Below are 26176 nucleotides of genomic sequence, written 5' to 3'. Positions count from 1 at the left end.
GCACTACATAGATTGTCGACTGATATTGATGTATGTGAGATATACCAAGGTGTTATCGATATAGAGGAAACTAAAATACTGGATGCAACTGTATTCATTCTCATTGCGATGAAATTGGTTGGATTTTATATCTACTCCATAATTGACGACGACGACGACTCTGATGGGAGGAGCCATAGTTGACGACGATGATCGAGGAATCAAGGATGGGAAAATAGGGATGATGCGAAGCAGAGTATGAGATGCTGATGGGCTCCAACTCTAGTTAAATAGAGTCGGTGCATCCTGCACCTGATTTATCTAGTATGTAGCTGCCAAGCTTGGAAATATACTTGAATGTTTGCAAAATGTTAGCAAAGAAAGGTGACGGAGATTTCGGGATACCGCGGCATACGGCTTGGGGAACCTGCTCCACCATCACTTCCACCAGAGGCAATGATTTCCCGCATCTTATGGTTGATCCTGACAGAAATCCGGCGGTACGACAACGTATGGACAAAATCAGATGTATTGAAATCTCTAACTAAAATGACAGAAACCCGCGTTTTTATCAATCTGTGCGGACATAGATGACTAACTGTAATATGCACTTTCGTATGGTATGCTTGGTACCAGTAGTCACATGATTTTCTGGGTAAAATACCCCTGTTTCCACCATGTATGCAACCTTAGTATTCGACAGATCCTTTTAAGCTCCACAGTCCACAATGCCAAGACAAAGTTTTGAGATTAGTGGCTCTTGACTCCGACACTTTATATCCAACCAAGTCATTGCTCACAAGTTTCATTTTGAGTGAAATTTGCTACAATATGATCAGAACAACCATTCCTAACACGTAGACAGGAAATAGGGCAAATACCTAAAGGCAGACCATTCCCCCGTCTCAAACGACTGCAGATAGACACTCAAATAAGGCCTCCCTTTCCGGTAAGAGAACGAGATATAGGCGTGGATATTATTGACTGTGCTGTGGTCGGCATTCGGGCTGTGCAAAAGGAAAAGATTCGGTCAGTGTCGAGGAAGGTTGTAGTAAGCATCAGGGAGAAAAGCATACTAGTATGAGCGGATCTGCTCTGCGTACGATCGAGCCATCTCGTCCCAGCCATGCCGTGCGAAGAAGCTGATTAATGAATTTGCCACGGCTTTATCGTTCATTCCAAAGGTAGTCAAATACACCTGTGGCTCAGGAATCGGGTCATTTTGGTGTAGGGTAAAATTTACCATCAATGGCAGCTGCTCGTCAATTTCCGCGCCTAAGGGCAGGTATCCAGTGGGGTAGTCGCGCAGACCTGTGGGAAGGTTGATGAGGCCCCAGAGTTCACGCAGAAGCTCGAGCCCCGCGAGCGTGGAAGAATCTCTGCGTCGTCCTCCCAGGGTCCATAGGTCTTCCACGGCAGGTAATGAGACCATCTGTTCCAGTAAGTATATCTTGATGCGGGACTGTGAGGAGTCCACTAGATCGCAGGATATGAGACGGGGCGAGGCCGTGCTGTTGGGCCCACGTGAGCGGATATATTCCTCCAATGTGGATAATGGGGCGGATATTCCAGGACACGCCTTCGATAGCTCGTATGTGGACTCAAATATGAGATCATGGATAGACTTGCCTGTGACGAGGGACTTCAGGGCCGGATAGATGTATGTCTTCAGCACGAAGCCCCCATCAGGCTGGAGGTCCAGAGCCAACTTGTTTTGTGTCCTGATCTGATTTCCAATCATCCCAACTTCCAGCAAAGCTGACTCTGCTGTGCTGAGGGTCAGATCCCTTTTGAAATGGCGGAACCATTCAAGGTTGATATTTCTCTGAAGAGGCAGCAGCTGGTGCAGGGCATCCCAGATAGCGTGAGTGTTGAATGGATCATGTTCGGTACCCGTAAGGCTGTTGATGGGCTCATAGGTAAATCTCACAACGGAGTCCGAGCAATTGAGACTCAATTCAAAGGGTGTCCCATATCGTGTCAGGATACTCATCCAACGCGACCGACCGCGTATAGGATAGTCTCGTAAGTATGGAATGACGAATTTCTTATAGAGGCCAAGGAATTTGTACTGGGAATGGGGATCGTAACGGTTCGATAACTGCAGCATCTGAGCAAACATAGGCGCTGTGCTGTGCCACCACAGTCTCTCATCCTCATTCTTAAAGTCGAAAATGGTGCTGAGGGTTTGGTAGACCTCGGCATGCGAGGCGTTTACCGTTTGGGAAGATTCGGAATCGAGAGATGGCTCCATTTTCTCAAACTTTTTCGCAATCCACTGGCTCTTCTCTCTTTTCTAATGGTTTGAACTGCGACACAAACCATATATCAACAAGATGATATGGGAACATTTGCGCAATTTATTCCTCGCTGAATCTCTTATGTAAGGCAATCAGAGACCTCTCCCAGAATCATCCACCCATTTTGGTTTTTATATTAATTGTCCATTTTACCGAATCACCTAGCTACATATAATATAAACCTTGTTAGGGCTTACTCTATACGAAAGAGAAATCCACCTATTAACCTGAGTAGGGAATTGCTCCGGGCTTTCTCATGATTGTGACCTTCATGTTCCAGCTCATTTCGCTAGATACCTAGGCAATGAATATTACGTGGAAGGCAGATCTCGGGCTAGTCATAGAATAAAAATAACTTTACCGCAGACTTCGCATACTCTCCTTGCAAATTCATGGTTAACTAATTTTGTGGGTGTCGTGATTACACAATGATTAGCCTCATAGCCATAATTAGCTCCACATTTATGACAAAAAGCTCAAGGTTGTTTGCATCTTTCAGCTGGGGCGATCTCCCGTATTCCCATAAAATATGCCCAGGTATGGATGTAACCCCAGAATTTCTTGCATAATCACGGGGCGGTTATGGTCAGCATTCAGACCGTGTAAGATTTGGTCACTGCCCCTGTCTACTCCTTTTTTTGGTTGGCTATGACCCCGCCTGCCAAGTACTGGTTTAATTAGATAGACAAGTACAGTAAGCCAGGATGGCCGCGAACTGATGCAGCCAACCCTCGCCAGATACTCAATTTGTTTTATCTGTTGTATCTGTTTCTCATGATTATTGTTCTTTATTAGGGATGATTGATGCTAGACTACAATCGTATGTTTCAGAAAGCCGAGTACAACATGGTCGAAGAGGACCATGAATTGATTGATTCGCTATTATGAATAGCTTCCCGTTGAACATGGCGAAGAAGCAGCATTTTTATCGGACATGATTGGCAATGAAACACCCAAATTTACTACTCAACCGATCCTCCACTCGAAAACACGTTCATTTCCTAATACTGTACCTAGGCACCACCGAAGTGGTTCTATACAAGTCTGTTCCACTAGTACAGGAATAGCTTGCCGTTGATCCTAGCGGAGAGGCAGCATTTTAATCGAACATGGTTGGCAATGGAAAACCCAAATTTATTGCTCAACCGGATCTCCACTCAAAATCACGCGCAATTCCTCATACCAGGCATCACCCAAGTCGTTCTATAGTTACAAGGTTGTGCCACATGGATCTCTGTTCCAGGAAAGGTGGCTTTTGAAAACATGAATTGTACGCTTAGGCGACCTTATCGGTCACCGGTCATGAACTCTGATGATTAAGTGATCGCAGTCACTCGCACGAGCTAAAACCCCCCAAAAAAACCCTGAGCTGATATTGGCCCTAGTCAGGGTCAGACCACTGCGTGAATTGATTATGTTCGCAATTTTAATCCAATGAAAATGTTGGTCACACCAACAGCGTCAAATTGGCACCTTCGAATAGCTCTTCATAGAAGGAGGGGCAATTAGAGACCAGGGGATAGAGCACATACACAAGAGTACAGTGCATGCCACATTAGGTTTATATTTTCCATACATTTTCTATTGTTTTGGTGAGTGTGTTGTGATAATTGCTACGGTAGAGGTTTGGGGGCGTGCTAGAAACTAAAATCAGTTTAGAGCCGTGGAAATAACCTAAAGTACATAGTGTGGCACTAGGATGGGTAAAGAGAGTAGTTGTATTTGTCCAATATTTCCCAATACTCGACCAACATGTCCTACATTGCGACTTTGACCATTATTTTCACGTATGTTAGATCGATTCTTGATTTTTCGACTATACAATCGAACATCAAGTGATCCGAGCTCGAAAAACGGTTCAGCACAATTATCACGGCTCCGGGTCGGCCCGGGAAGAAAGATTTCGAGGATTATTTCCCCACATCAGCTGAGGTGTCTATAGTGTAATTGTGGTATTCTATATGCAGTTCGAATAATTGCATAGCAGTCAAAATACGCCACTTTGTTGATTTCAAAGAATAGAAACCAAAATGAATAGGTCAGCAACGAGCGAGAGTGCAGCCTGACCGTATCCCCAGACGTTGACCAGAATGCTGACTTTTTACCCCACAATTTATTTTGCCAGTCCAAGATTTTCCAACTATTTTATCCTTTTCGACTAATTGGTAGCCCCAATTTGAGAAATGTCCACTCATTTTCTTTTCTGATCTATCTCTTCGTCTCGTTCAATGAGGGCGAGATTACACGTGCGCCCAATATGTGACAGCATCTTCTTCTCATAATCAAGTGGTAACTTGGGATCTCATCTCTAACTTGTTACTTTCGAACTGATTTTGGACGATTCTTGATGTCTCTAATTAATGCTGACAGAGGCGCGTGCAACCAAATTTTTTTCTATATATTTTTTCAAATTAAACATCGCAAGGGAAGAGGGACTTTGCTATTGTCTACGAGAAACTGTATGACGGAGGGATACCGATCAGATTATCTCGTCCTCCTGAGACTAAGAGTTTCAGGGGTAACTTACGGGTCGTGACGGGACAGGACGTAACCTTAAGGATTAGTGGTTGGAGCCGTCCGGTTCTACTTCACCCCTAATCCGTTAGAGACTACGCCTTAGCACGTCGTTAGCTGATCGGATCCTCTTAAGCGGTATTCCGTCCGTTCCTGACCGTATAATTCCCTCACAACCTCGCTTAAACATAGGTCCGCTAGATCGTGTGTTGGGCGTGGGTATAGAAAGGGATAGGTATGTATGCTCTAGTATACACCTATAGGGACCCTTCTAGGGAACCGTTATAGTGCTTCCGTACCCTTCCCTAGGCCGTACCCTTCCCTAGGCCTCTATGGAAGAAGGCTTAAACCGATATGCTACCAGATGTGATTCAGATAGGATCGCATGATTTGTATTAGACTAGAAGTATCCGGCTGCTATATATAGGCTGGTATGGGTAGTCTATCCTTAGTATGTGTATTTAGTTTATAACCTAATTTGGGGCCCCAGACCCATTACTAGGTCGAAGGGCTCGACCCAAAACCCAACCCAGTCTGGGTTTTACTGGGTCGTGCTGAAGACCAATCCTAACCTTAAGAATCGGTGGCTCGAGGACCCCTTGATATCAGCAGCCAAGGGTGGGCATCTTTCGATTATTAATGAATTATTATGTGATCGTATATAGAAAGGTGGCAGTCAGAGGAGGTCTCTGGAGTTCGGAAGGAATGACTACATCTGGAGGGCCATTTAGAGCAGGATAGAAGACCATAACACTCGTCAAACGTTTTTGGATGCCGTCACTAAGGAGATGGATTAGTCATCTCTAAGAGCGAGCGACATCCGCTTTAGGGAGCTCGTAATACAATGCAAAAATTGCTATATTCAACGTCAGCTTATGGCAGTACTTGGAATGGATTGATCTGCATTCCCACGGTTCGAATGGTTGGCAGTCACAATAACGCCACGTTGAAGTTTAACGAGCTCTACTTGATGTATAGCATCCAATTCTTCAGATGTAGACATGTAGACTGTCATCAGGAGATAGTTTCTATAGTATTTTGCACCGAGGTTTCATAGTCTGCTTATTTCTGCATAAGACGAAGTAGTTCGGGGTGAACAGCAGAAGATGGGTGCCTGAATTAGCTTTCATAGCTCGAATGTATGCTAAGACACCATGTATTCATTTCAAAAAAGCCCCATACTAGTTCTTTTGTTCCTTATTCAGCTCTTTCAAATCATTTTGGAGCCTCACTGTCGCATCCTTATAGAAATTGAATGCCTGCTCCCAAACAGCCTCTTCGCTTCTGCCTTTGTTTGCGTCCCCTGACAGAAGCACGCAGATAGTCATTGAATTGAAAAACGCGAAATCAGCTTCCAGGCGCCAGACTTTAGCTACCGATTTTGATTTTTTCTCAGCCGCTTTAATTTGGTCGCGATGAATGGCGTCCGCTAACTCGACGCAGTTTTCTGTAGCAGTGGTCATGATGAATCCACCGAATGCTGTGGTCAAATTAGCTTTTAGCCAGGGTAGATGGATAAGGGAAAAGTCCGGCAAAGGGAATTACGCAAAGAAAAGATGAGAGGAAAGGAGGGGGCAAAATTTTGGGACTTACGCGCACAGTAGTCACTCTGACCGTCGGGGGCCTCGATGCATCCCCCATAGCATATCTCCACACGACGGAGGTTGTCGGGTGCTTTCTGGCAATGAACAAGATCTCTGTCATGATATTCTTCGTCGTCTGAGATTCAAAGTTAGCACATCCAAAGATCCTTGATGGACATGTACTCAATAGTTTATGCGCTTCCATACATGCGGGGTTCTTGAGCTTGATCGACCTGCCACAGTAATTCAATCCATCCTTGCAATTGATTGCAAGAACTCCCTCTGCAAGCACCGCTGAAACTGCGAGCAGTGCTGAAAGCTTCATTGTGACTTCAAGAGATAGGAAACGTGATTGAGATATGGCGATCAACGAATGTTGATGGATTGAGTATAAAAGGTATCAATTGTTGTAATCTGCTGGCATTCCGAGTCAGATGTCGGATAAGAGGCGACTATTTATGGGTTTGACAAGAGTTCTTTCTCGTAATGACTTGATGCCCATGTGAATAGCTAATCCAATGGTCTGGAATATGATCTACGGCACTATTGATATCTATCTGACGATCAAAGAAGTGGTTTGGAGAGTGGAGGGTGAGCTGAAAAAAAAAACATCCATGCAATCATTGTTGAATAGAATGATCCACACGGCTATACATATACGCTGTTGAGTGTTTCAATTCATGATACTAGTGATTGCTAGTTTTCGATAGTCTGGTGGGCCCGGCAATAGATTCAAAGGCGAGTTAACCCGCTCCACAACGATCTACTGCGCTACTCGAGAGGCATGGTTTGGCCAATGAGAAATCTCACAATGTATCTTCTAGCTTGTTAGCTAGAATCCGACTTCATCAGCGATTGTTTCACGGGAGAAGTCTAGCACATGTGCAATTTGCCACCAAGGCCGTCGAGAAGCAATCTTACAATCCAGACTTACTGCTACTCTAACGCTAAGTCTATAGGCTAAGCCATCAACTATTCCTTACCCTGGGCACGAGCATCCCACACGCCTTCACTCGCGGTTGTCGAGATGACGTTGCCAATCTTCTCAATCTGCTCGAGTCTTTTCAACCAGAAATTCCACCGATCTATGCTCATCGATCCCGCCGTCCAAAGCCTCCCCTCTCTCTCCAACGCCCAGGACTTCTCACCTTTCTTCGCGCCCTCTCTGAGTCTTTTCCCGGCTACCTTGATCCACACCGCTGCAGCAGGTACCTCAAAATCCCACACTGCATCCTGGCATTCGAGCGCCTCGGAGATGCACTCATAGCCCCAGCTCAGTGGCAAGAGACCATCTTCAGCATTCGGTCCCGGAGCAGCCATTGCACAAGATGCCTCCACAAAAGCCAGGTGCACGTGGGCCTCGCGCCTCTTCGCTCTTGTGGCTGGATCCCGTGTCGCCAACGCTTTGCGCCAGTGGCTCTGCTTCCATCCATCTGACCACGAGTTGCCGAGGCTCCTGAGACTTTTCCAGACTGGGCCGCCGTCCTCTTCGTCTGGTAGCTGGCTAAGTTCCCTTAGCAGGTCAACGAGGGCGGGCGTGTGGCTTTGGGGCAGTTCAAAAAGCGCGTCTTCGATTATGCCCAGTACGCGGCCGCGCAGGTCGGTCTTCTTCTCGGAGTCATGAGGCTTGGTCATGGCGGCAGCTGTCTCGGATGGCTTGAGGTCGCCTTTTAGGTAAGCTTTGAGAGCCGCAGCTTGATGGGGATGCGCCCCAGTCTCTTCCTCGCCGTCCATAGGTGCAGTGTGTTGGTCGAACCAAGCGTCGTCGGCGGCAGAGCCGAAGCCGTCGAGCTCGACCGATTTGCACGTCAGTTCTTGAATGCTGGTGTTCATGGTGACGGAGCGTGAGGGCTCTTGAAGGAATGATTTTTGCGTCTTTGAGTGTTTGGGGGATGAACAGTCACTATGCTGCGCTGCTGGAACGGGTGATGTGATGGTTGCGTTATGTTCGAGGAAAGAAAGTGCGGAATGGTCGCAATATCGGAAACTTCGAAGAGTGACAACTAGGCAGCAGAAATCCGAACTAGAGTCACACAACTACCCCGATCACGATCGAGGAGGCTCAGTATATTCATCCGTCCTGTTGCAACAATAGCCATGTGCCGAGAGTGACATCATTAGGCAGCCAATGATGAATGGTATGCCGATCATCCAGAAACGCCCGGGCGCGGACAAGGAGTGACAAATAAGCCGCACGGGAAATAGCGAAATGCCCACCTGGCCTTTCAAAAGCATGGACGTTTAAATGCATGATTGGTTCGCACATCACATGCATAGATCCAAGAAGTAAAGAAAAACCCCATCAACGCGAGAATATCAGGCGTATCGGAAGGCAGGTGGGATGCCCTCCTGCCTCTTGAAGTGCTGATCGAGACGAAACTGACACATAAAGAACTTATTTGATTTTCTACCGATTAGAGAATACATAAAGCCATAGCTCTTCCATGATAACTGGTTTGTCGAAGTCGCCCTGCGGATTCATTCATATCCACTTCATGGTTCCGCACAAGAGAAATTCTCCTTTGGCGCGTCTGACGAAGTCGCTTATCGCTATGAACGGTCATTCCGAGTCATCGCAGGATGTGCAAGTAACTCAGGCCCACTCGATGTTTGAGAGCAAATTAGCTCCTAAGTCGATATGGGGGATAAAGTGAAAGGCACGGCAATTACGCCGACAGAGACGACGTCAAGCACGACTCGGTAATATCGAAGTGACTGAGGACAGTAGTGACGAAGCTAGCCACAAAGGCGCTGACCAGCGAGTTCCTCGAGAACCTATTGAACGCCTAGTCACATTGATCAAGTTCCTGGAGTCCTACAATAAGGAGAGCTGCTGCAGAAAGACGAGAAGATACAACGCCTTTCCGCAAAAGTTAGGGAACTAGAGCATTCCAAGAATGAAGAGTCCGTATGGCTGAGGAAGAACAGCGTCGATTGGTGGAGCTGCAAAATCAGCTCAACGACGAGAAGACCTCTCTTGAGCATTCTCGCCAAACGCTTGATCAAGAAAGCAAACAATTGGAAGGGGAGAAGCAGCGATTCAAGGCCGAGGGCGATCGCTAGATATGACAAAGCCATAGCAACAGAGAAAAAGAAACTAGAGGATGAGTCACAGGAACTAATGAAGCAGAATGAGAAGGTCACGGCTGCGAAATTCGAATTGGGCGAACAGAAGATTCGACAACTGCAGGGCCAAGTCTCAGCTCAAAAAGATGCCAAGGACGATACAGAAGGAACCCTGACGCTATTCAAGGCCCATACAAAAGAGCTGGAAGACCAGAAAAAAGGAACTTAAGTCCAGGTTCAAAACTCAAGTCTCCCCATTGTCAGAGTTGTAAGCAAACTCTTATACGCTTCTTTAATTGGGAATTGCTGACTCTGCCCTTAGCGAGGAGGACTTATCCAAGATACACAAAGCCCTTAAGACAATCGCATATGCCTATTTCGGAGAGCTTCCACTAGAAGATTCTGTAGATTTGATGCCCACCGGCACGTTTAACGTATATCTTACCTTTGACAGGATATCGATCAGTCCCAACGTCTCCGTGACAGTGATCCAATATTCGAATTTGTCCCTCTGACTGCTTCAGTTACATCTAAGTACCTTCGAATCCGGGCAGCACAGTCGGTCATCGAAAAGGCTATATGCCATTATCTTTGGCAGCCTTTTGGCGGATCAGTGAAAGTCTGTTCATCCTGGTGAGTACCAGGGCTTCACCGCGGTTTCTTAGATTTCTGTTACTAGTTCCTCGAGAAATTAAACTATGGCTTTCTGGTGCTCACGGCGCCATTGATGAAACCATTCGTGCCAGCCTATGTGGATGAGAACGGACTGGCCTATACCGACCACGCGTCCAAGTCACGAATCAATCATAAAACCACACTACACCCCGACCGAGCGAACGCGAAATCTCCGGGGTCGCGGACGGTTTGTTCTCCAGCAAAAGATCGCATCATGAAAAGCATTAAAATATCGGTGGATCGCGAGGATGTGGAGCTTTTGAAGAGACGATGACGCTCTTAACGGAAGGTTCGGAAGACCACACACTTAATGAATTCGCCTGAGAGGGAATATTAACGTCGCACTGTGCTCAGTATTCGTCGGCTGGACGGTTTGGATAAATATGGTATTCAGGCTGTGATGGTCGTGATGTGATGGTCGTGAACTTGGCGCGTAGAGTGGGATCAACACTCATTTCAGTATGGGGTGACATGACAACCAGATATATATCCACTTCAGGTACGTTGGGTCCAATTTCGGATACAATCGGAAAGTATCGCATGTGAAAACCGACGAGAGGAAATTCCAGAAGTATTTCTGATGACTCCAGCAGCGAATCATGTTCACATTAACACGAGATTGTACCAGAAAAGCATCGCAAGGTGTGATCTCCATATTGGGCTATTAAGTGGCGCAACCAAGCGTTTGCTTCGATCTTTGGCTTTTTTTTTTAGCGCACACCATTCTTCTGAGCACTCATTTCAGATGTAGATCTTTACCTGCTCTGCTACACTAAAGAAGTCCATCTCCAATTGCTATCCTTCGGATTCCAACTCCGTAAAGCTTTCCCCGCAGTATGACATCACCAATCTACAGCCAAAATCGAGGTGATTGTCCAAAATTGTGATTGCATTCTATCACTTCCAGGCATTGGACATCTATCTCTTCTCTTAATCATAGCTGACAGTGGTCGCGATCGCTAAGAAGCTCTAAACAGTGACCCTGGCCACTGCCATGGCAGATTCTAATCATGATGCTACTTCAAGTCGTGACATCGACAGAAGGAGTGATTCAATAGAAAAAAAGGAGGAGAATCGATCGGAAGATGTGATCTCCCATCTTGCAGACCCATTCGGGGATGAAGAATTTGCCGAAATCAAGTATCGGACGTTACAATGGTGGCAGTGCGGCATGATCATGATCGCAGAAACCATCTCCCTCGGTATTCTGTCTCTTCCATCAGCTATGGCAGTCCTAGGCCTTGTTCCGTACGCTTTCTGCTACTTCCAGCTAACGTTCAGCATACCGATATACTAACAGCTTTCCAGTGGAGTCATTCTCATTGTCGGACTGGGTATAGTCGCTACCTATACTGGATATGTGATCGGCCAATTCAAACTCCGACACCCGCAAGTACATAGTATGGGAGACGCTGGGGAGGTGATGTTCCATCCCCTTGGTCTAGCTCGCTTTGGTAGAGAGCTCTTGGGAACGGCTCAGCTGCTCTTTCTTATCTTCGTCATGGGCAGTCATATCTTGACTTTCAGTGTCATGATGGATACGATTACAGATCATGGGACCTGTTCGATTGTATTTGGGATCGTTGGCTTGATCGTCTCGTTCATCTTTGCCTTGCCTCGAACTCTTCGCAAGGTCTCCTGGTTCTCGTTTGCTTGTATGTATATCGACACGTTTTTCGCAATGAGCTTCTTGCTAACTACCATAGCCTTCGCAAGTATCCTCGCTGCACTACTGATTACTATGATCGCCATTGCTATCCAGCGCCCGGGTGACGGCAAGGTAGACGCGACTACATCAGTCAGTCTGTCAAAGGGGTTCCTGGCCGTGACAAACATTGTATTTGCTTATGGTAAGTACCAATCGATTAGCCGGACCTTCCCACTAATTAGCATCTAGCTGGCCATGTGGCTTTCTTTGGCTTTATTTCAGAGATGGAAACTCCGACAGATTACCCCAAGACACTATACATGCTCCAGATAACCGATACAAGTATGTATGTTATAGCTGCTGTTGTTATATACATCTACGGTGGGAATGATGTGAAATCACCAGCCCTGAGCTCGACAAAGCCGATAACAGCAAAGATTGCATATGGAATTGCTATTCCCACGGTGCGAGATTTCTGGCACATGTTTCTACTTTGAATATAAAGTTCCTAACTTCATACTGTAGATTGTCATAGCCGGTGTCATCAACGGGCATGTCGCGTCAAAATATATTTACGTCCGTCTGTTCCGGGGCACTGATCACATGAAGAAGCGCACATTCTTTTCGGTCGGGTCCTGGGTTGCGATTACGCTTGTGTTATGGGTGATAGCCTGGATTATTTCCGAGGCAATCCCTGTGTTCAATACTTTGTTGAGTCTGATCGTGAGTGTCGCCGGGAATTGCAAGTGGGACAGCTACTAACATGCATCCACCGAGTAGACTTCCCTTTTTGCTAGCTGGTTTACTTGTGAGTGATATTCAGTCTACAACAGACTGTTTATAGTGCTGACCTGAATAAAAGATGGCCTGAGCGGTATATTCTGGCTATTTCTGAATCGAGGCCAGTATGGGGCTTCCTGGAAAAAGATGGCCCTGACTGCTATCAACCTGGTGATTGTGGGGATTGGTGCTTGCTTGGTATGTCAAATCTGCCAATTCCGGGCCATTGATCAAAAGCTAATTTTCATAAAGTGCGGCATGGGTCTCTGGGTGTCTGGTAAGGCAATTCACGATGATTCAAGTGGTGCCAGCTTTTCGTGTGCTGCGAGAAGTGGATGAGGCCCAAGGTCTCGGTGTACAAAACTTTCAGCATAGATCGGTGTCCCTTTTGCTGAATTCATATCGACAATGTCAACATCAAGGGTCATTATTTGCCTGCATACGATTTATATTTAAATCAAATGTTCGAATATGTACCTGAATAATATATATCCACCTCCACGCAACCACATTCCCAGGACCGTTTGCTTTAGGCTAGACACCGCCCTTGATTATACGGACAACTTTCGTTCGAGAATACGTAACCATGTCGTCGTTAATATCATGCATGACTCAGCTCATCGCCGATGGATGGATGCCATGACGTTTTGCAAGATCACAAATAATCTGTTGTTGTGGGGTACAAGAAGGACACAAATGGCGTTAAGCGATCTATTTCAACAGTGTAGATCTCCAGTATTGCTTGCAACGCATATATGAACGGGCCCATGGTGAGCTTCTACTCAGTGCTCACAGTTGCTACACCACGAACGAACCACCTGTCATCAACTATTACTCTCCGTTGAACGCGAACCAGATTGCCTCTATAATGGCCAACAAAGAGACCCAAACCTCCCTGTCCCCGCACAACACCCGTCAATCAGCACATGATTCGACTAGCCTGCGGACCATGTTCGACGATGGCGACACATACGACGTGGCCGATGCGTTAGAAAGCAACAGGGGCTCTGCAGAGAACAAGCCCGAGAGATCTCCAAATGAGAACGAAAGTGAAATCGTGGACTGGGATGGCCCGGATGATCCGGCATGACATCCGATTGCCCTACTTCGAGTTTGTACAGCTCCTCTAATACGATTCTAGGATATGCCCAAGAATTTCCCCACATGGAGAAAGTGGGTGATCACGATAATGCTAGGAATGATGACAATCTGCGTTACATTCGGCTCTTCGGTCTTCAGCACAGCAACAAAACCGACGGCGAAAAAGTTCGGCGTCTCACCAGAAGTCATGGTGTTAGCTGTCAGTTTGTTCGTCCTGGGTTTCGCCTTTGGCCCTATTATTTTCGGTCCCCTGTCTGAACTGTACGGCCGGAAGCGACCGATGTTTCTGGGCATGTTTGTGTTCGCAATATTTCAGATCCCCGTCGCGGTAGCCCAGAACTTGCAGACTATCTTCATATGTCGCTTTCTGGGCGGGCTTTTTGCAAGCGCGCCTCTTGCCATTGTGAGTCTGCTGCATTGTTCCCAACCTACGCATTGAATCTCGCTCATTGGATTCCGTTCCTTGCTTAGGTATCCGGTATCTTGGCCGATATGTTCGAGCCCGTGGAGCGAGGGATTGCAATGGCCATCTTCGCCGCGGCAACCTTCATCGGCCCGGTTGCTGGACCAATCATCGGGGGGTTCGTAACAATGTCCTACCTGGGCTGGCGATGGACGGAGTACATTACAGCTATTTGGGCATTTGCCATCGCTGGAATCGGAGTCCTGATAATCCCCGAGACGTTCGAGGGGACGTTGCTTACGCAACGCGCCAAGCGACTGCGCACCAAAACCAAGAACTGGGCTCTCCATGCAAAAGCAGAAGAGAAGATAGTGAGTTTCCAGAATATTGCGGTACAATATCTCCTGCGCCCGTTTCAAATGCTTGTGCAGGAACCCATTCTTCTGCTTATTACCCTGTACGTGGGTTTTATCTATGGATTTCTGTACACATGTTTCGTGGCCTACCCGATCTCGTTCCAAGAAGAGCGTGGATGGAATGATGGCGTTGGAGCATTGCCGTTTGTCGCTGTTATATGTGGTGTCTTTTGCGCTTGTTTAATTATCATTGCGTTCTCATTGACGCGGTATAGAACGTTCATCCTTCGCAATGGCCGAGTTCAGCCAGAGGAGCGGTTGATTCCTATGGTTATTGGAGGTATCCTGTTGCCCGCGGGCATGTTTTGGTTTGGCTGGACTTCAAATCCGCACATCACTTGGGTTCCGCAGGTCGTATCTGGGGGCTTCTTGGGGTCCGGGGTACTATTGATTTTCTTGCAGGTATTATTATCCCCCATTTGAATGTCCAGGCCACTAAACAAATACTCACGGTGATTGCCAGGGCCTTAACTATATCGTTGATGTGTATCCCATGTATGCAAACTCTGCGATGGCAGCCAACTCTTTCTTTCGTTCATGGCTGGGGGCTGGATTTCCGATGTTCGCATCTGCATTGGTGTGTTTTGTCCCATTATTGGCGCTGCAAGAATTAGGCTGATCGCAATGCAATATAGTTTCACAATTTGGGCGTCGCTTGGGCGATGACCTTGCTAGGTTGTCTGACTGCCGCGTTGTTCCCTGTGCCCATTGTGTTTTTCATATATGGGCCAAAGATACGATCATGGAGTAAGTTTACTGTGAAGGAAGAATGACTGTCAAGTTGCGACATATTCATGGCCCATGGAGCAGAGGCCAAGCGGGATCATGCGATAATTTCATCCGATATATTCTATTCGTTATTTCAACCAACATAGTATGTTCATATAGGCCCATGTGGTATTATCAAGTGGACAAGCCTTATTTGACAACATCTTGGGATTCCTAGCATGAGGCGCTCGTTCTAGAACAGGGGGCGGGGAGTTATCACTCTCTTGCTGTTTATCGTCCAGTTTTTATGCAATTGATATGACCACAGTTATGGAGCCATTACATCAGATCTCGGCTAGCGATTCGAATACATATCCCGCCAAAAGACAAATATGCATGACACGCACTTCGTGTTATCGTGGCCCGAGGCACAGGTGGTCGCAGAAGTCTCCATCGGCCAGGTCCGATGTGGAGCAAACCGTAGCGTATGTGCAAGCGACATACATGCTGCACGCCCCGGCAAATCCCCTGATGGACGGCAGTTTACCCCAGCTTTTCACCAGAGCCCCAGGGGTTTAGCCAAGCTTCCCGGGATAACGCATGCAGCTTGAATTACCCATCATCACATCCCGCGACGGAGGAATCTGGGGAAACCAAGACTTTTAGCTAATATTATGTTCCCGTTTGATGGCTCTCGAGCACTGCTACTCCACTCTTCTTGAAGACTTGACCCGATATGTCTTCGGTTCCACACCCTCGCCAATAGGAGTTGCGCTTCGTTGCTCCGGGGTATGCTGCCCCACGTACTGCTCGGTTCCACCATTTTCACGATCGTCCGGTAGACGGCGTTCGCCGTCCAACACTCAGATGAGTGTATATATGATGTTTATATCCAACCTCACATCAGTTTGGCGGGGCAATTGGTGTGGCATGATCTCCAAACTCTAGATCTTGAATTCGCCTCTTTTCAATACCAATTTTGCACCATGGCGCCGTATTTTGGTCTCCGCGGCCCTTCGCTGAATAGGGCTATCATGTGGTTGGTCGTGTGCCCGGCCTTTGTGACTTATGGATACAATCAAGGTGTGATGGGAGGTCTGTTGACCCTGCAATCCTTCTCCGAGACCTTCCCACAAATGAACACTCTCACTGCAACCGACGCAGAGAAGACCTATAACTCTACGATTCAAGGTAAGCCCAATCGCCATAGTCAGGGCGCGGATTAGCCCCAGATGCTTGGTATCTCCAGCGCTTGACTCATTTCTCATGCTACGCTCTTCCAGGCACGGTCGTCGCACTATATACTGTTGGTGGAATATTTGGTTCGCTGTCATGCATTCAATTCGGTGACAGACTCGGCCGCCGGAAGGTCATCCTGTTCACCTCCTTCATCTCGATGATTGGCGCTATCTTGATGGCAACTTCCTTCTCCCTTGCACAATTTATCGTCGCACGACTCGTCCTCGGATATGGCACTGGTGGCTATGTCGCTACCGTGCCTGTCTGGCAATCCGAGATCTCGAAGCCCAACAAACGTGGCGCTCACGTAGTGACTGACGGTCTCTTCATCGGCGCCGGTATCACCTTCTCTCTCTGGGTCGACTTCGGCTTCTACTTCGTTAAGACCAACTCTGTTTCCTGGCGATTCCCCTTGGTCTTTCAGGTCCTCCTTTCGCTTATGGTCATGTGCTTTGTGATGCTCTTCCCTGAATCGCCCCGGTGGCTAGTGAAAAGAGGTCGCACGGAAGAGGCACGGGAGATCATGGCCGCGCTCGACGACGTGGACCCTCAGTCGGAACAGATCACCCTCGATATTCGCGATATCGAGACCTCCCTAGCCCTTTCCGGAACCGGTTCATGGAAGGATATGCTGAAGATGGGCGAGCAGCGACTGTTCCACCGCACTGTTCTCGCCTGTATGGGGCAAATGTTCCAGCAGATGTGTGGAATCAATCTCATCACCTTCTACGCCACGACCATCTTCGAACAATATCTCAAGCTCGATCCCGTCCAGTCTCGTATTCTCGCCGCATCCATGTGCCTAACACAGCCGCTGGGTGGCTTACTGGCCTATTTCACCATTGATCGTCTCGGTCGCCGCGTGCTCATGCTGTGGAGTGCTGCCGGCATGTCGGTGTCGATGGCCATCCTAGCTGGCACTACTTCCCTCCAAAACAACACCGGCAGCTTGGTCTGCGCCGTAGTATTCCTTTTCGTCTTTGAATTCATCTTCACGGTCGGTTACTCAGGCTTAACCTTCCTATACGCTACAGAGGTCGCTCCCCTCCAATGCCGAGCATCTATCAGCGCCATCTCCTCCGCCGCTGTCTGGACGTTCAACTTCCTCCTCGCTGAGGTCACGCCCATCGGCTTCGCTACCATAGACTGGCAATACTATATTATCTTCGCCGTGCTGAACGCCGCCATCGTGCCGACTGTCTACTTCCTCTTCCCGGAGACTAACGGCCGCACCCTCGAGGAAATCGATGAAATCTTCTTGCAGTCGCGTAGTATCTTCGATCCGCCCCGCATTGCTCGCTCGCTTCCCCGAATGCACGTTGCAGAGGTTCACGGTATCGATTCCAAGGATGTTGGAAGTGGCGATGATGCCACGGCTGAGAAGCCCAAGGTGTAAACTATTCACGAATATATGAAATGAGGGTCCCGCTGGTTTATCGGGATATGTAAATAAGATTCCCGACCGTGTCCCTTGAGCGACCGGTCATTATGGATTTATGAAACGAAGGATTTTTTTGGTTGCCTATTATTTTTATGTTTTCATTTATATCGTGAGGTGAATGCGTAGGTTCGCAGTGGCATGTCGGTCCGATGATCCGACCTTTGTCTCACTCATACTTGGCGCCGTTTCAAGCTATGCTGAAGAGTTTCATCGTGTAGACCTTATTTCCGTGGCTTATTTGGAGAGGCCCCTGCCGATCACTTGAGGATGTCAATTGCGCCAATACGGGTATGAGGTTGAATAAAATGAAGACAATGAAGACAATGCACCGGGACCCGTGTTGTTTACTTTTTGGCTGCGGAACTCCCACGAACTGGGGCTTATGAAATTGGCTCAAGGGATGCAAAGGAATTGTCGCCAGCAGTCAATGTCTTACTTCAAATAACCCCGGGCGGGTTTCATGGTCTCCATGGTCTCCGTGTTATATCCGGCTCAGCCGGTCTTGTTTATGGGTACAAGTATATAACGGCACTCGGAAGGGAATTATCGTCGCTCGGAAACAACCAGACCACACCTCTAAATCGCGGAGTATAACGCAAACCTGCAACCATCTGAGCAAAATGCGGTCTTCTGCATGGCTCCTCTCCCTCCCCATAGTGGCCGAAGCTGGCGAAGTCCTGTGGAGCGGGTTATTCAATGCCTCCACGACCGTTGCGGACTTCGATAAATGTAAGTGCCTCTCGGCAGTTGCTGCTGATCAACACTAACACACAAGAAGGGTCGTGGTCTAACCAAGTCGGGGCTTGGCAGTGGTATATTCACGGGAGTGCTTCGACGGAAAAGTACCTGAGTCTCTCGCCTGACCACAAGAACCCGGCCGATACCAGTGATCAACAGGGTATTCGGATCACAATTGTAGGTCATATTCCAAGGTCGGGGGGGACTAGAAGCTGATAACTGTCAGGATGGCACGTCGTTCTGGAATGGACAAACCATGGAACGATCCGAGATCATCCCCCAGACAAAGGCGGATCTTGGGAGCGGGCATCTCTTCTACCATTTCTCGCTGAAGACAGAAGAGATAAATGCACCGAACGCAAGCTTCGAGCATCAGATCGCGTTCTTCGAGGTATTCCTCCCCAGTTCCAAGGCATCGAAGAAACAAACAGCTGACAAGTATCCCAACCGCAGAGCCATTTCACAGAGCTCAAATACGGCACCGCGAGCGGCGCCTCGGGCGAAGACAATACGCTCCGTTGGTGCGTCGGTGGAGTCTCGCACTGGGAGACTGACTTGGAAGCAGGGCAGTGGTACAACTTCGCCTACGATATCGATTTCGACGCGAAAACTGTTGGGCTGTGGGCGTCGAATGGGCCCAATGACCTAAAGCAGGTTGTGTCGGCTGTCAACGCGTCGACTTCGACGGACTCTGCGGATTGGCATATCGGCGAGTTGCGGCTCGAGAATGGGGGCTTGAATGCGGCTGCGGAGGATTGGTTTTGGTCTGGGATCTTTGTGGAGAAGGCTCCCATCACGGCTGGTATTGCTGGCCCTGCGTGAAACATAACTTACTTCAATATTATTTGTGATGCGCCTGGAGGTTGGTTGATTTGGTTGATAATGGGATCAGCCCTCGAGTTGAAGACAAACAGCTCGCAAACATGACAAACTTGTCAAACAATCCAAATTTTGGATTTGCCGATGACGTCATACGTTAAACGGGGTAAATATAGAGCTCTTAGAATATCTAACTCGGGAATTTGGGTAATAATAAACTATGTTGTCATGGAAATTCGTAATTGTACAAAAATGAATAATTTACCGCACAGTGTAACCACCGTCAATGAGCAAATCGTTGCCCGTCATGTAAGTGCTGGCATCGCTGACCAGGTAAACATAAGCACCCTTGAGTTCCTTCGCATCACCATTGCGACCCATGGGGATCATAGAGTTCCAAAGGTCCTGAACATCCTTCTCAACGAAATCGGACAACCCGGTGTCAATGTAGCCGGGCGAGATGCTGTTAACACGAGCAAAGTCGCGCCATTCGTTGGCCAGCGACCGGGCAAGGTGAATTGTGCCCGCCTTGGCGACATTGTATGAGGTCTGTTCCTGGGGGAAGTTGGCAATGTGGCCTGACATCGACGAAGTAATGACGAAGCTGCCGGTTCCGCGCTCCTTGAAATGGGCGCCAACAGCCTTAGCACAGTGGAAGGTGCCGGTCAAATCGGTGTTGATGACTTCGTTCCAGTCCTCCACTGATCCGTCAAGGATGCCGCTGTCGGCTGTGCGCCCGGCATTGGCAATGAAGGCGTCGATCTTGCCGAATTCTTTGATCACGTCTTTCACGAGGGTTTCCACGCTCTGCCAGTTGCCCACGTCGCACTTGTACGGCTTGACCTTCACGCCGTATTCTTCGGAGAGTTCCTTGGCGTTCTTCTCGCCACCTTCCCGGCGGGAGGAGTATGTGATGGCCAGATCGGCGCCCATCTCGGCGCAGCCGCGGGCGGCTTCAATACCCATGCCACGAGCTCCGGAGGCTCCAGTTACAACAACAACCTTGCCCTTGAGGCTAAGGAGGTCGAGGAGGCGGTTGGCTTTGGGGACGGGGATAGGCATTATGGTAGTGTTGGTTTGATGGTTTGGGGGTCGAGAGAGGGGGTATGTTTTAATGGAGGATTAGAGTATTTGAGGAATTAAAACAGCATGGGGCAAGAAGGTGGCTTAAATACGTCTAGCCCCCTCCCATGACTTCATGGCTGGTTTGTCCTCGTACTGACATCAGAGAACCTTAGCTAGAGATATCCGGGTTAGGACCTCCTGCGCCTGGCTTGATCAGGTTATGTGGCCCCCTTTGTTCCAGCCAACTTGGCATATCCAGTAATAACATCGAATGACTTCAATTATGACTATCTGGTGGAGACGGATGGCGGCGGGGCAGTGACATCATGACCTTAACAGGGATCCTCCAAGCCGGTATCAGTCCATCCATCAACTTCCAAGGTAGTTCGATATCATCACGTTTCAGATTGGCATTGGCATCGGACACTTGCAAATTATGCCAGATAATTCTAGAAGATACCTTCGTTGGCATCGGATGTTCTCGATCAGAGCATGTCCAATCCGTCAGCTCTGGACGCGGGGCATCGCCCCACTTTAACACGCCAAGGAGGAGTATAGAATTGGCAGCAAGTTCAATCCCTCTCACACATTTAACATGTGGAAAAATACGGAAATCCTTCATGGTAGTTCACGGGAGTGCTGTGGGGTCTTATAGCTGAAAAGTGTAAAAAGAAACGTTGTCGAACGAGCCCTAAAAAGTCATGACGGAAACGACAAGACGCAGAGAATTGAAACATCGAGTCATTGACTAATGCATCAGGAACAAAAGAAGTTCCCCGGCCACTTCCATGGCTGTAATTTAACACATATATTTTTTTGCGTCCATTCCCAGTATGGAAGGCCAAGCCGAAGGAATCCCTCCTACTCAGCCCGTCCAAGAAGGTGGGCATATACATCGATCGTCCACAGCGAGTTCCCTACACCATAACAAGTTTGAAGATTCGTTTTTCTCAAGGTATGCGCAAGTAGCTTACCTATAGAAATTGGGACTCAACTGACAATGTTGTAGAGTCCATTCCTTCTTCCAACGAGATAGTCACATAGGTCATGTCGGTCGTCATCCTTTGCGTGACAGCCTGGACATCGAGATACATACCTGGGAGGGCCCAGATGACCCAGATAACCCGTAAGACGCGAGGAAATGATGCTCCGCGGGTTTTTACTGACAACTCAGATTCAATTGGAGCAAAACATATAAATGGGTGCTCACTCTGACTATTTGTTTCATGTCAGTTGCATCCAATCGGGTCCCATTTGGCTGAAACAATACTGACCCATTGCAGTTCCATCCTGACAGGTCTGCCGGCTGGATCATACGGCGCTGGAAACAAATACATGGAACAACGCTTCCATGTTCAAAATGAGCCCTTTCCAAACCTCGCATGGGCTACAGCTTCTTGGAATATGGGCGCTGCATTCTGGCCCCTGATATTTGTTCCATTGACCGAATCCTCGGGGCGCATGCCCGGGTATTTTATTGCATATTTCATTCTGGTCGTATCACTATTTCCTTCGGCCTTTGCGCAAAACTTTGCCACCCTAGTCGTTACTCGATTCTTTGGAGGTGGCGCGTCTTCTGTGTCTATCAACATTGTGGGAGGTAGCATCAGTGATGTTTGGTATGGCCCCAAAGCTCGGAGCTTACCAATGTCTTTATTTGGATTTACAAGTGTGGTTGGGATAGCTTTGGGTCCATTTATCGGAGCAGCGATTCAACAGATCCATAAAAGCAGTCCGTGGAGATGGTAAGTTGTGGTGTCAACCCTGGCTGGTAATATGTGGAACACTGCTGATAAAGATCTAGGATTTTCTACATTCAAATCATCTATAACGCTGGATTAATCCCGGTTTTCTGGTTCATTCTTCGTGAGACCCGTGCAGATGTGATATTAAAAAGACGTGCCAAAAAGCTCCGCTCGGAGACCGGCCGCCCTATATACGCCGAAGCGGATTTGGATACCACCAGCGTCTTGAAGCTTGTGCAGATTTCATTCGAGCGCCCTACACGGATGCTCCTCACGGAGCCTGTGGTCATATTTTTCACCCTATGGGTCAGCTTCGCGTGGGGAATTCTCTTCCTCTTCTTCTCGAGCGTTGCCCAGACCTTTAGTTCAAACTATGGCTGGGGAACATTCCAGACCGGTCTAGTTCAGCTGGCCATATCGGTCGGAGCTGTGATTGGCACAGTTCTCAACCCTATCCAAGATTGGATCTACCTCGACTCCGCGAACCGAAATCGTGAGCATCCAGGTAAACCTATCCCAGAAGCCCGGTTGTATACTTCTATACCTGGCAGTCTGTTGTTCGCGGCCGGGCTCTTCTGGTACGGTTGGGCTAGTGTTGGGGACGGTTCTGTTCATTGGATAGTGCCGACCCTGGGAATTGGCTGTACGGGCGTGGGAATATATTCTATCTACATGGCCGTCGTCAACTATCTGACGGATGCATATGAGAAGTACGCTGCTTCGGCGTTGTCAGCTGCTTCATTGGGGCGTAATACCTTTGGTGCTTTCCTGCCTCTTGCGTCTTTCCAGCTTTTCGAAACCCTGGGTTATGGCTGGGCTGGGTCGTTGCTCGGCTTTGTCGGACTTGCCCTATCGGTTGTGCCTGTCGTGCTGGTACTTCAGGGGCCGGCTATCCGGCGGCAAAGCCCATTCATGCGTGAGGCGATGTTTGACCCTGGTGATGAGATTGACCCGGAAAAGGAGCAGGCCTCGGACAAGACGGAAGATTGATAGACCACTTTGTTAGAGCGGATTTGGTGGACACGCTTCACCACTGAATGCGGCTACATAAAACAAAATGATACGGAATAATGTATATGGGTTTCATTTGACTAGATGCTCGGTTAGAATTTATCAAGTTACCCGGGAATCACATAATCGTACAATTCAAGACGAAAGCAGATAGTAGGCCGACCAGGATTAGGCACAGTAGATAGGTGTGAACATTTTCGAGTATAGACCAAATGCGTACATCTGGCTATGTTATTGCCTGCGATGGCATATGCCCTGTTCGTTATATGTGAAGTTTAGCAACTGTGGCTCCTAAATGTAGTTAGTAGATATTGGTCCCTACTGCAAATTTGCTCTCAATATTCAAAGGCTCATCTCAGCCCCACAAGATTCGTTGCGCCAAGACAACCATTGCGTTGGAGGTGATAATATTTTCTTGGCGCGCAGTATCGACTCAAGATCCATTCCATGGGTAGAGTTCCCTTCCAATAAGATACAACATCTACCTCACCAGGCTCAAGCAAGGCTTCAAACGTCAAGCGAAAAGATCTCCCCGATTTGGGACTCAACCTCGCCCTATGTCTAAGGGTGAAGAGCTCGGAGCCAGGGGGCCTCGGGGCCTGACGCTCCGCTTAATCAGCCATCAGCTTCGCCCGTAGGGCTATATTAGGAAGCAACGAAATATGTTTCCAATTGATGAACAGTGATTCGTTAAACCTGGGCGATCTTCCCTAAATCGAATAAGCTCGTGGAGCAGAGATTGCCAACTACCAGCTTTCATCAGGCGTTGACGCGGCGCCAAGCAAGCTTGTGTCGAAGGCGCCCCCGACTTGCTTCCACTCAAGTCTAAAGCATTGAACATGCAGGAACACCGGTAATCCCGCTCGCTGTGCGTGCCGTATTTCTTCAAAGCGACACGCGTCCGGAGATGATGAAACATCGCGAAAATATATAAATCCAGGCCGTCGCAGCCATGAGGTCCAGTCGTCCAGAAACCACCAATACAATCCTGCCTTGTTCAAAATGGTCCAGCTTTCCAAATTCCTCGCTGTTGCGGCTGCATGCCTGGCGGCTCCTGTCATCGCCCACCCCGGAGAGCACCACGATCCTCACGTCCTGAAACATGAGATCCATACCCGGGATGTCATGGCTGCTCATGCTAAGCGGTCCCTGGGTGGTTGCGAGAATACCTTCCACGCCCGCGAGTTGAACAAGCGTAGCATCACCCGTCGCTCGAATACCGTCCAGAAACTCCGCCAGAAGCGTGGAATCACTGCTGGTGAGCCAGGTCCTTGATCATATCACCTATAAGACCCGCACTAATGCGTGTTTCAAGTTCCCCAGAAATGGCGCCGCGATCTTGCGGCGCTTGAGAAGTGGGAGGCTATCGACCACAACCGCACTGGAGTTCTCGATTACAGCCCTGCGACCCCGGAGTCGGTCGTCTTCGGTGCCAACACTAGCTTTGTTCTGTCGCCCACTATCACCGACGGTCCCTACTATGTCTGGGGTGAGGTCGTGCGTCAGAACGTCAAGGAGGAGCTGTACTCGGACGGTGTGGATGTCTTCCTCGAGGTGCAGTACATCGACGTGAATAACTGCAAGCCCGTTCCTGGAGCGATCGTCGATATTTGGCAAGCCAATGCCACCGGTGTCTACAGGTGAGCTTCCAATGCCGATCCTCGTGTCTGAAAATCGCCATTGAAACCGAAGCACATATCTAACCACCCTTACCATGAACAGTGGAATCTCAGTTTCAGGCAACTACGCTGAAGACGGCTGGGACTCAACCTACCTCCGCGGCATCCAGCAGACCGACCGCGACGGCGTCGCAACATTCGAAAGCATCATTCCAGGTCACTACGATGGCCGAGCGACGCACACCCACCTCCTCACCCACCTGAACGCAACTCTCCTCCCCAACAAGACCATCAAGGCCGACACCGGTAGCGTTGCACACATCGGACAGCTGTTCTGGAACGAGGTGCTCCGCACTGCGGTCGAGGACACATACCCCTACACTACTAACACGCAGGCGGTCACCTCCAACGCGGAGGATATGTGGAGTATCGCGCAGGCTGATAGCGCTTACGATCCCTTCCCGGAGTACCTTTACCTCGGTGAGGGCCTGGACGATGGATTGTTCGCTTGGATTCAGATCGGAATCAACACTACCGCCGATTACACTGATAACGATTACTACAGTATTGCCGCCTACCACTATGCTGATGGTGGCTACCAGAATTCTGATAGCTCGTTTGGAGGTGGTAGCGGTGGTGGTGGTGGTGCCGGTGCCTCTGGCTCTGCTCCTAGTGGTACCGCTATGCCTAGTGCATCCCCTTCGTCTAGTGTCTCTGTTTGAGGAAATGTACTCAATCAGGCTTTCGGAGAACTTGACAGCTATGTCGCTCCATCGTGGGAAAGTGAACATCCGCCTCGGAAAATCTGGCAGTGCATCTGTTTGCTAGGCACTGTAAGTAAAACACTTCTGTTATGTCAGATATTGTATATAGGGCCGTTAAGCACATTTCATACCGACATTTTCCATTTGTCAATTTTTCTTATCATTCCCTCCTGAGGAAGACCACTGTGACTTATAAAAGGGTAACCAAATTCCGGCGCGCGAGGTAGGGCTTGACGGAATTGCACCGAACACGAATAAATATTGACTCCTGAGTGGGCCAAAAAGTGGTCGTGGTGGACATGGCGCGTAAATAGGTAGACGCGCACGGACGGGCAGATTTTGAAGATCGCCAAAATCATCGAAATCAGGAGTACAACAAGGTTTTTGTTTCGGTTTGTTGGGCTAAGCATCTGCACCTTACGCGGATCATTGGCAGTGTCAAACGCGCATTTTTCTCAAGATGGGGTGCATGGTGGTTGGCTCAATGGGGCAGGTCGTTTGTCATAGTACATATCTTTAGGGTGGTAGTATTCTAGGTAGCCCTGGAGCCTTATGTTTGGAC

General features: G+C 48.5%; 11 protein-coding genes across 11 annotated transcripts; 7 read left to right on the top strand and 4 right to left on the bottom strand.

Moving 5' to 3' along the window:
• Positions 1 to 784: 784 nt before the first annotated feature.
• Positions 785 to 2233, bottom strand: dmaW (tryptophan dimethylallyltransferase fgaPT2; the record flags this gene model as incomplete). The annotated part of the gene is made up of 3 exons (XM_057281739.1): positions 785 to 803; positions 861 to 986; positions 1056 to 2233. 3 exons carry the CDS (start codon positions 2231 to 2233, stop codon positions 785 to 787), a joined length of 1323 nt encoding a protein of 440 aa, XP_057132622.1.
• A 3741-nt stretch (positions 2234 to 5974) lies between these two features.
• On the bottom strand, positions 5975 to 6701 carry N7471_009019 (uncharacterized protein; the record flags this gene model as incomplete). Its single annotated transcript, XM_057281738.1, has 3 exons — positions 5975 to 6273; positions 6387 to 6512; positions 6584 to 6701. 3 exons carry the CDS (start codon positions 6699 to 6701, stop codon positions 5975 to 5977), a joined length of 543 nt encoding a protein of 180 aa, XP_057132621.1.
• Positions 6702 to 7348: 647 nt separating this feature from the next.
• On the bottom strand, positions 7349 to 8209 carry N7471_009018 (DUF3632 domain-containing protein; the record flags this gene model as incomplete). Its single annotated transcript, XM_057281737.1, has 1 exon — positions 7349 to 8209. One exon carries the CDS (start codon positions 8207 to 8209, stop codon positions 7349 to 7351), a length of 861 nt encoding a protein of 286 aa, XP_057132620.1.
• Positions 8210 to 10021: 1812 nt separating this feature from the next.
• Positions 10022 to 10391, top strand: N7471_009017 (uncharacterized protein; the record flags this gene model as incomplete). The annotated part of the gene is made up of 2 exons (XM_057281736.1): positions 10022 to 10075; positions 10122 to 10391. 2 exons carry the CDS (start codon positions 10022 to 10024, stop codon positions 10389 to 10391), a joined length of 324 nt encoding a protein of 107 aa, XP_057132619.1.
• A 720-nt stretch (positions 10392 to 11111) lies between these two features.
• N7471_009016 (uncharacterized protein) lies at positions 11112 to 12884 on the top strand (the record flags this gene model as incomplete). The annotated part of the gene is made up of 8 exons (XM_057281735.1): positions 11112 to 11365; positions 11426 to 11772; positions 11824 to 11967; positions 12015 to 12229; positions 12291 to 12488; positions 12546 to 12573; positions 12628 to 12743; positions 12798 to 12884. 8 exons carry the CDS (start codon positions 11112 to 11114, stop codon positions 12882 to 12884), a joined length of 1389 nt encoding a protein of 462 aa, XP_057132618.1.
• A 529-nt stretch (positions 12885 to 13413) lies between these two features.
• Positions 13414 to 15238, top strand: N7471_009015 (MFS transporter; the record flags this gene model as incomplete). Its single annotated transcript, XM_057281734.1, has 5 exons — positions 13414 to 13629; positions 13687 to 14049; positions 14118 to 14867; positions 14929 to 15042; positions 15101 to 15238. 5 exons carry the CDS (start codon positions 13414 to 13416, stop codon positions 15236 to 15238), a joined length of 1581 nt encoding a protein of 526 aa, XP_057132617.1.
• Positions 15239 to 16080: 842 nt separating this feature from the next.
• N7471_009014 (putative MFS sugar transporter) lies at positions 16081 to 17808 on the top strand (the record flags this gene model as incomplete). The annotated part of the gene is made up of 2 exons (XM_057281733.1): positions 16081 to 16364; positions 16388 to 17808. The coding sequence occupies exons 1-2, from the start codon at positions 16160 to 16162 to the stop codon at positions 17806 to 17808; spliced, it is 1626 nt and encodes a 541-aa protein (XP_057132616.1). The 5' UTR covers positions 16081 to 16159.
• Positions 17809 to 18473: 665 nt separating this feature from the next.
• On the top strand, positions 18474 to 19413 carry N7471_009013 (CAZyme family GH131; the record flags this gene model as incomplete). The annotated part of the gene is made up of 4 exons (XM_057281732.1): positions 18474 to 18582; positions 18632 to 18768; positions 18818 to 18982; positions 19045 to 19413. 4 exons carry the CDS (start codon positions 18474 to 18476, stop codon positions 19411 to 19413), a joined length of 780 nt encoding a protein of 259 aa, XP_057132615.1.
• Positions 19414 to 19671: 258 nt separating this feature from the next.
• On the bottom strand, positions 19672 to 20472 carry N7471_009012 (SDR family oxidoreductase; the record flags this gene model as incomplete). The annotated part of the gene is made up of 1 exon (XM_057281731.1): positions 19672 to 20472. The coding sequence occupies one exon, from the start codon at positions 20470 to 20472 to the stop codon at positions 19672 to 19674; it is 801 nt and encodes a 266-aa protein (XP_057132614.1).
• Positions 20473 to 21308: 836 nt separating this feature from the next.
• Positions 21309 to 23210, top strand: N7471_009011 (uncharacterized protein; the record flags this gene model as incomplete). Its single annotated transcript, XM_057281730.1, has 5 exons — positions 21309 to 21430; positions 21485 to 21601; positions 21650 to 21703; positions 21759 to 22220; positions 22280 to 23210. The coding sequence occupies 5 exons, from the start codon at positions 21309 to 21311 to the stop codon at positions 23208 to 23210; spliced, it is 1686 nt and encodes a 561-aa protein (XP_057132613.1).
• A 1023-nt stretch (positions 23211 to 24233) lies between these two features.
• On the top strand, positions 24234 to 25572 carry N7471_009010 (intradiol ring-cleavage dioxygenase; the record flags this gene model as incomplete). The annotated part of the gene is made up of 3 exons (XM_057281729.1): positions 24234 to 24489; positions 24547 to 24871; positions 24954 to 25572. 3 exons carry the CDS (start codon positions 24234 to 24236, stop codon positions 25570 to 25572), a joined length of 1200 nt encoding a protein of 399 aa, XP_057132612.1.
• Between the last annotated feature and the right edge of the window lie 604 nt (positions 25573 to 26176).

This window comes from Penicillium samsonianum (assembly GCF_028829775.1).
Source record: "Penicillium samsonianum strain IBT 33392 chromosome Unknown utg000005l_segment0_segment0, whole genome shotgun sequence".
Taxonomy (NCBI): domain Eukaryota; kingdom Fungi; phylum Ascomycota; class Eurotiomycetes; order Eurotiales; family Aspergillaceae; genus Penicillium; species Penicillium samsonianum.
Note: the sequence above shows the minus strand (reverse complement) of the source record. Positions and strands in the feature narration are given on the sequence as shown.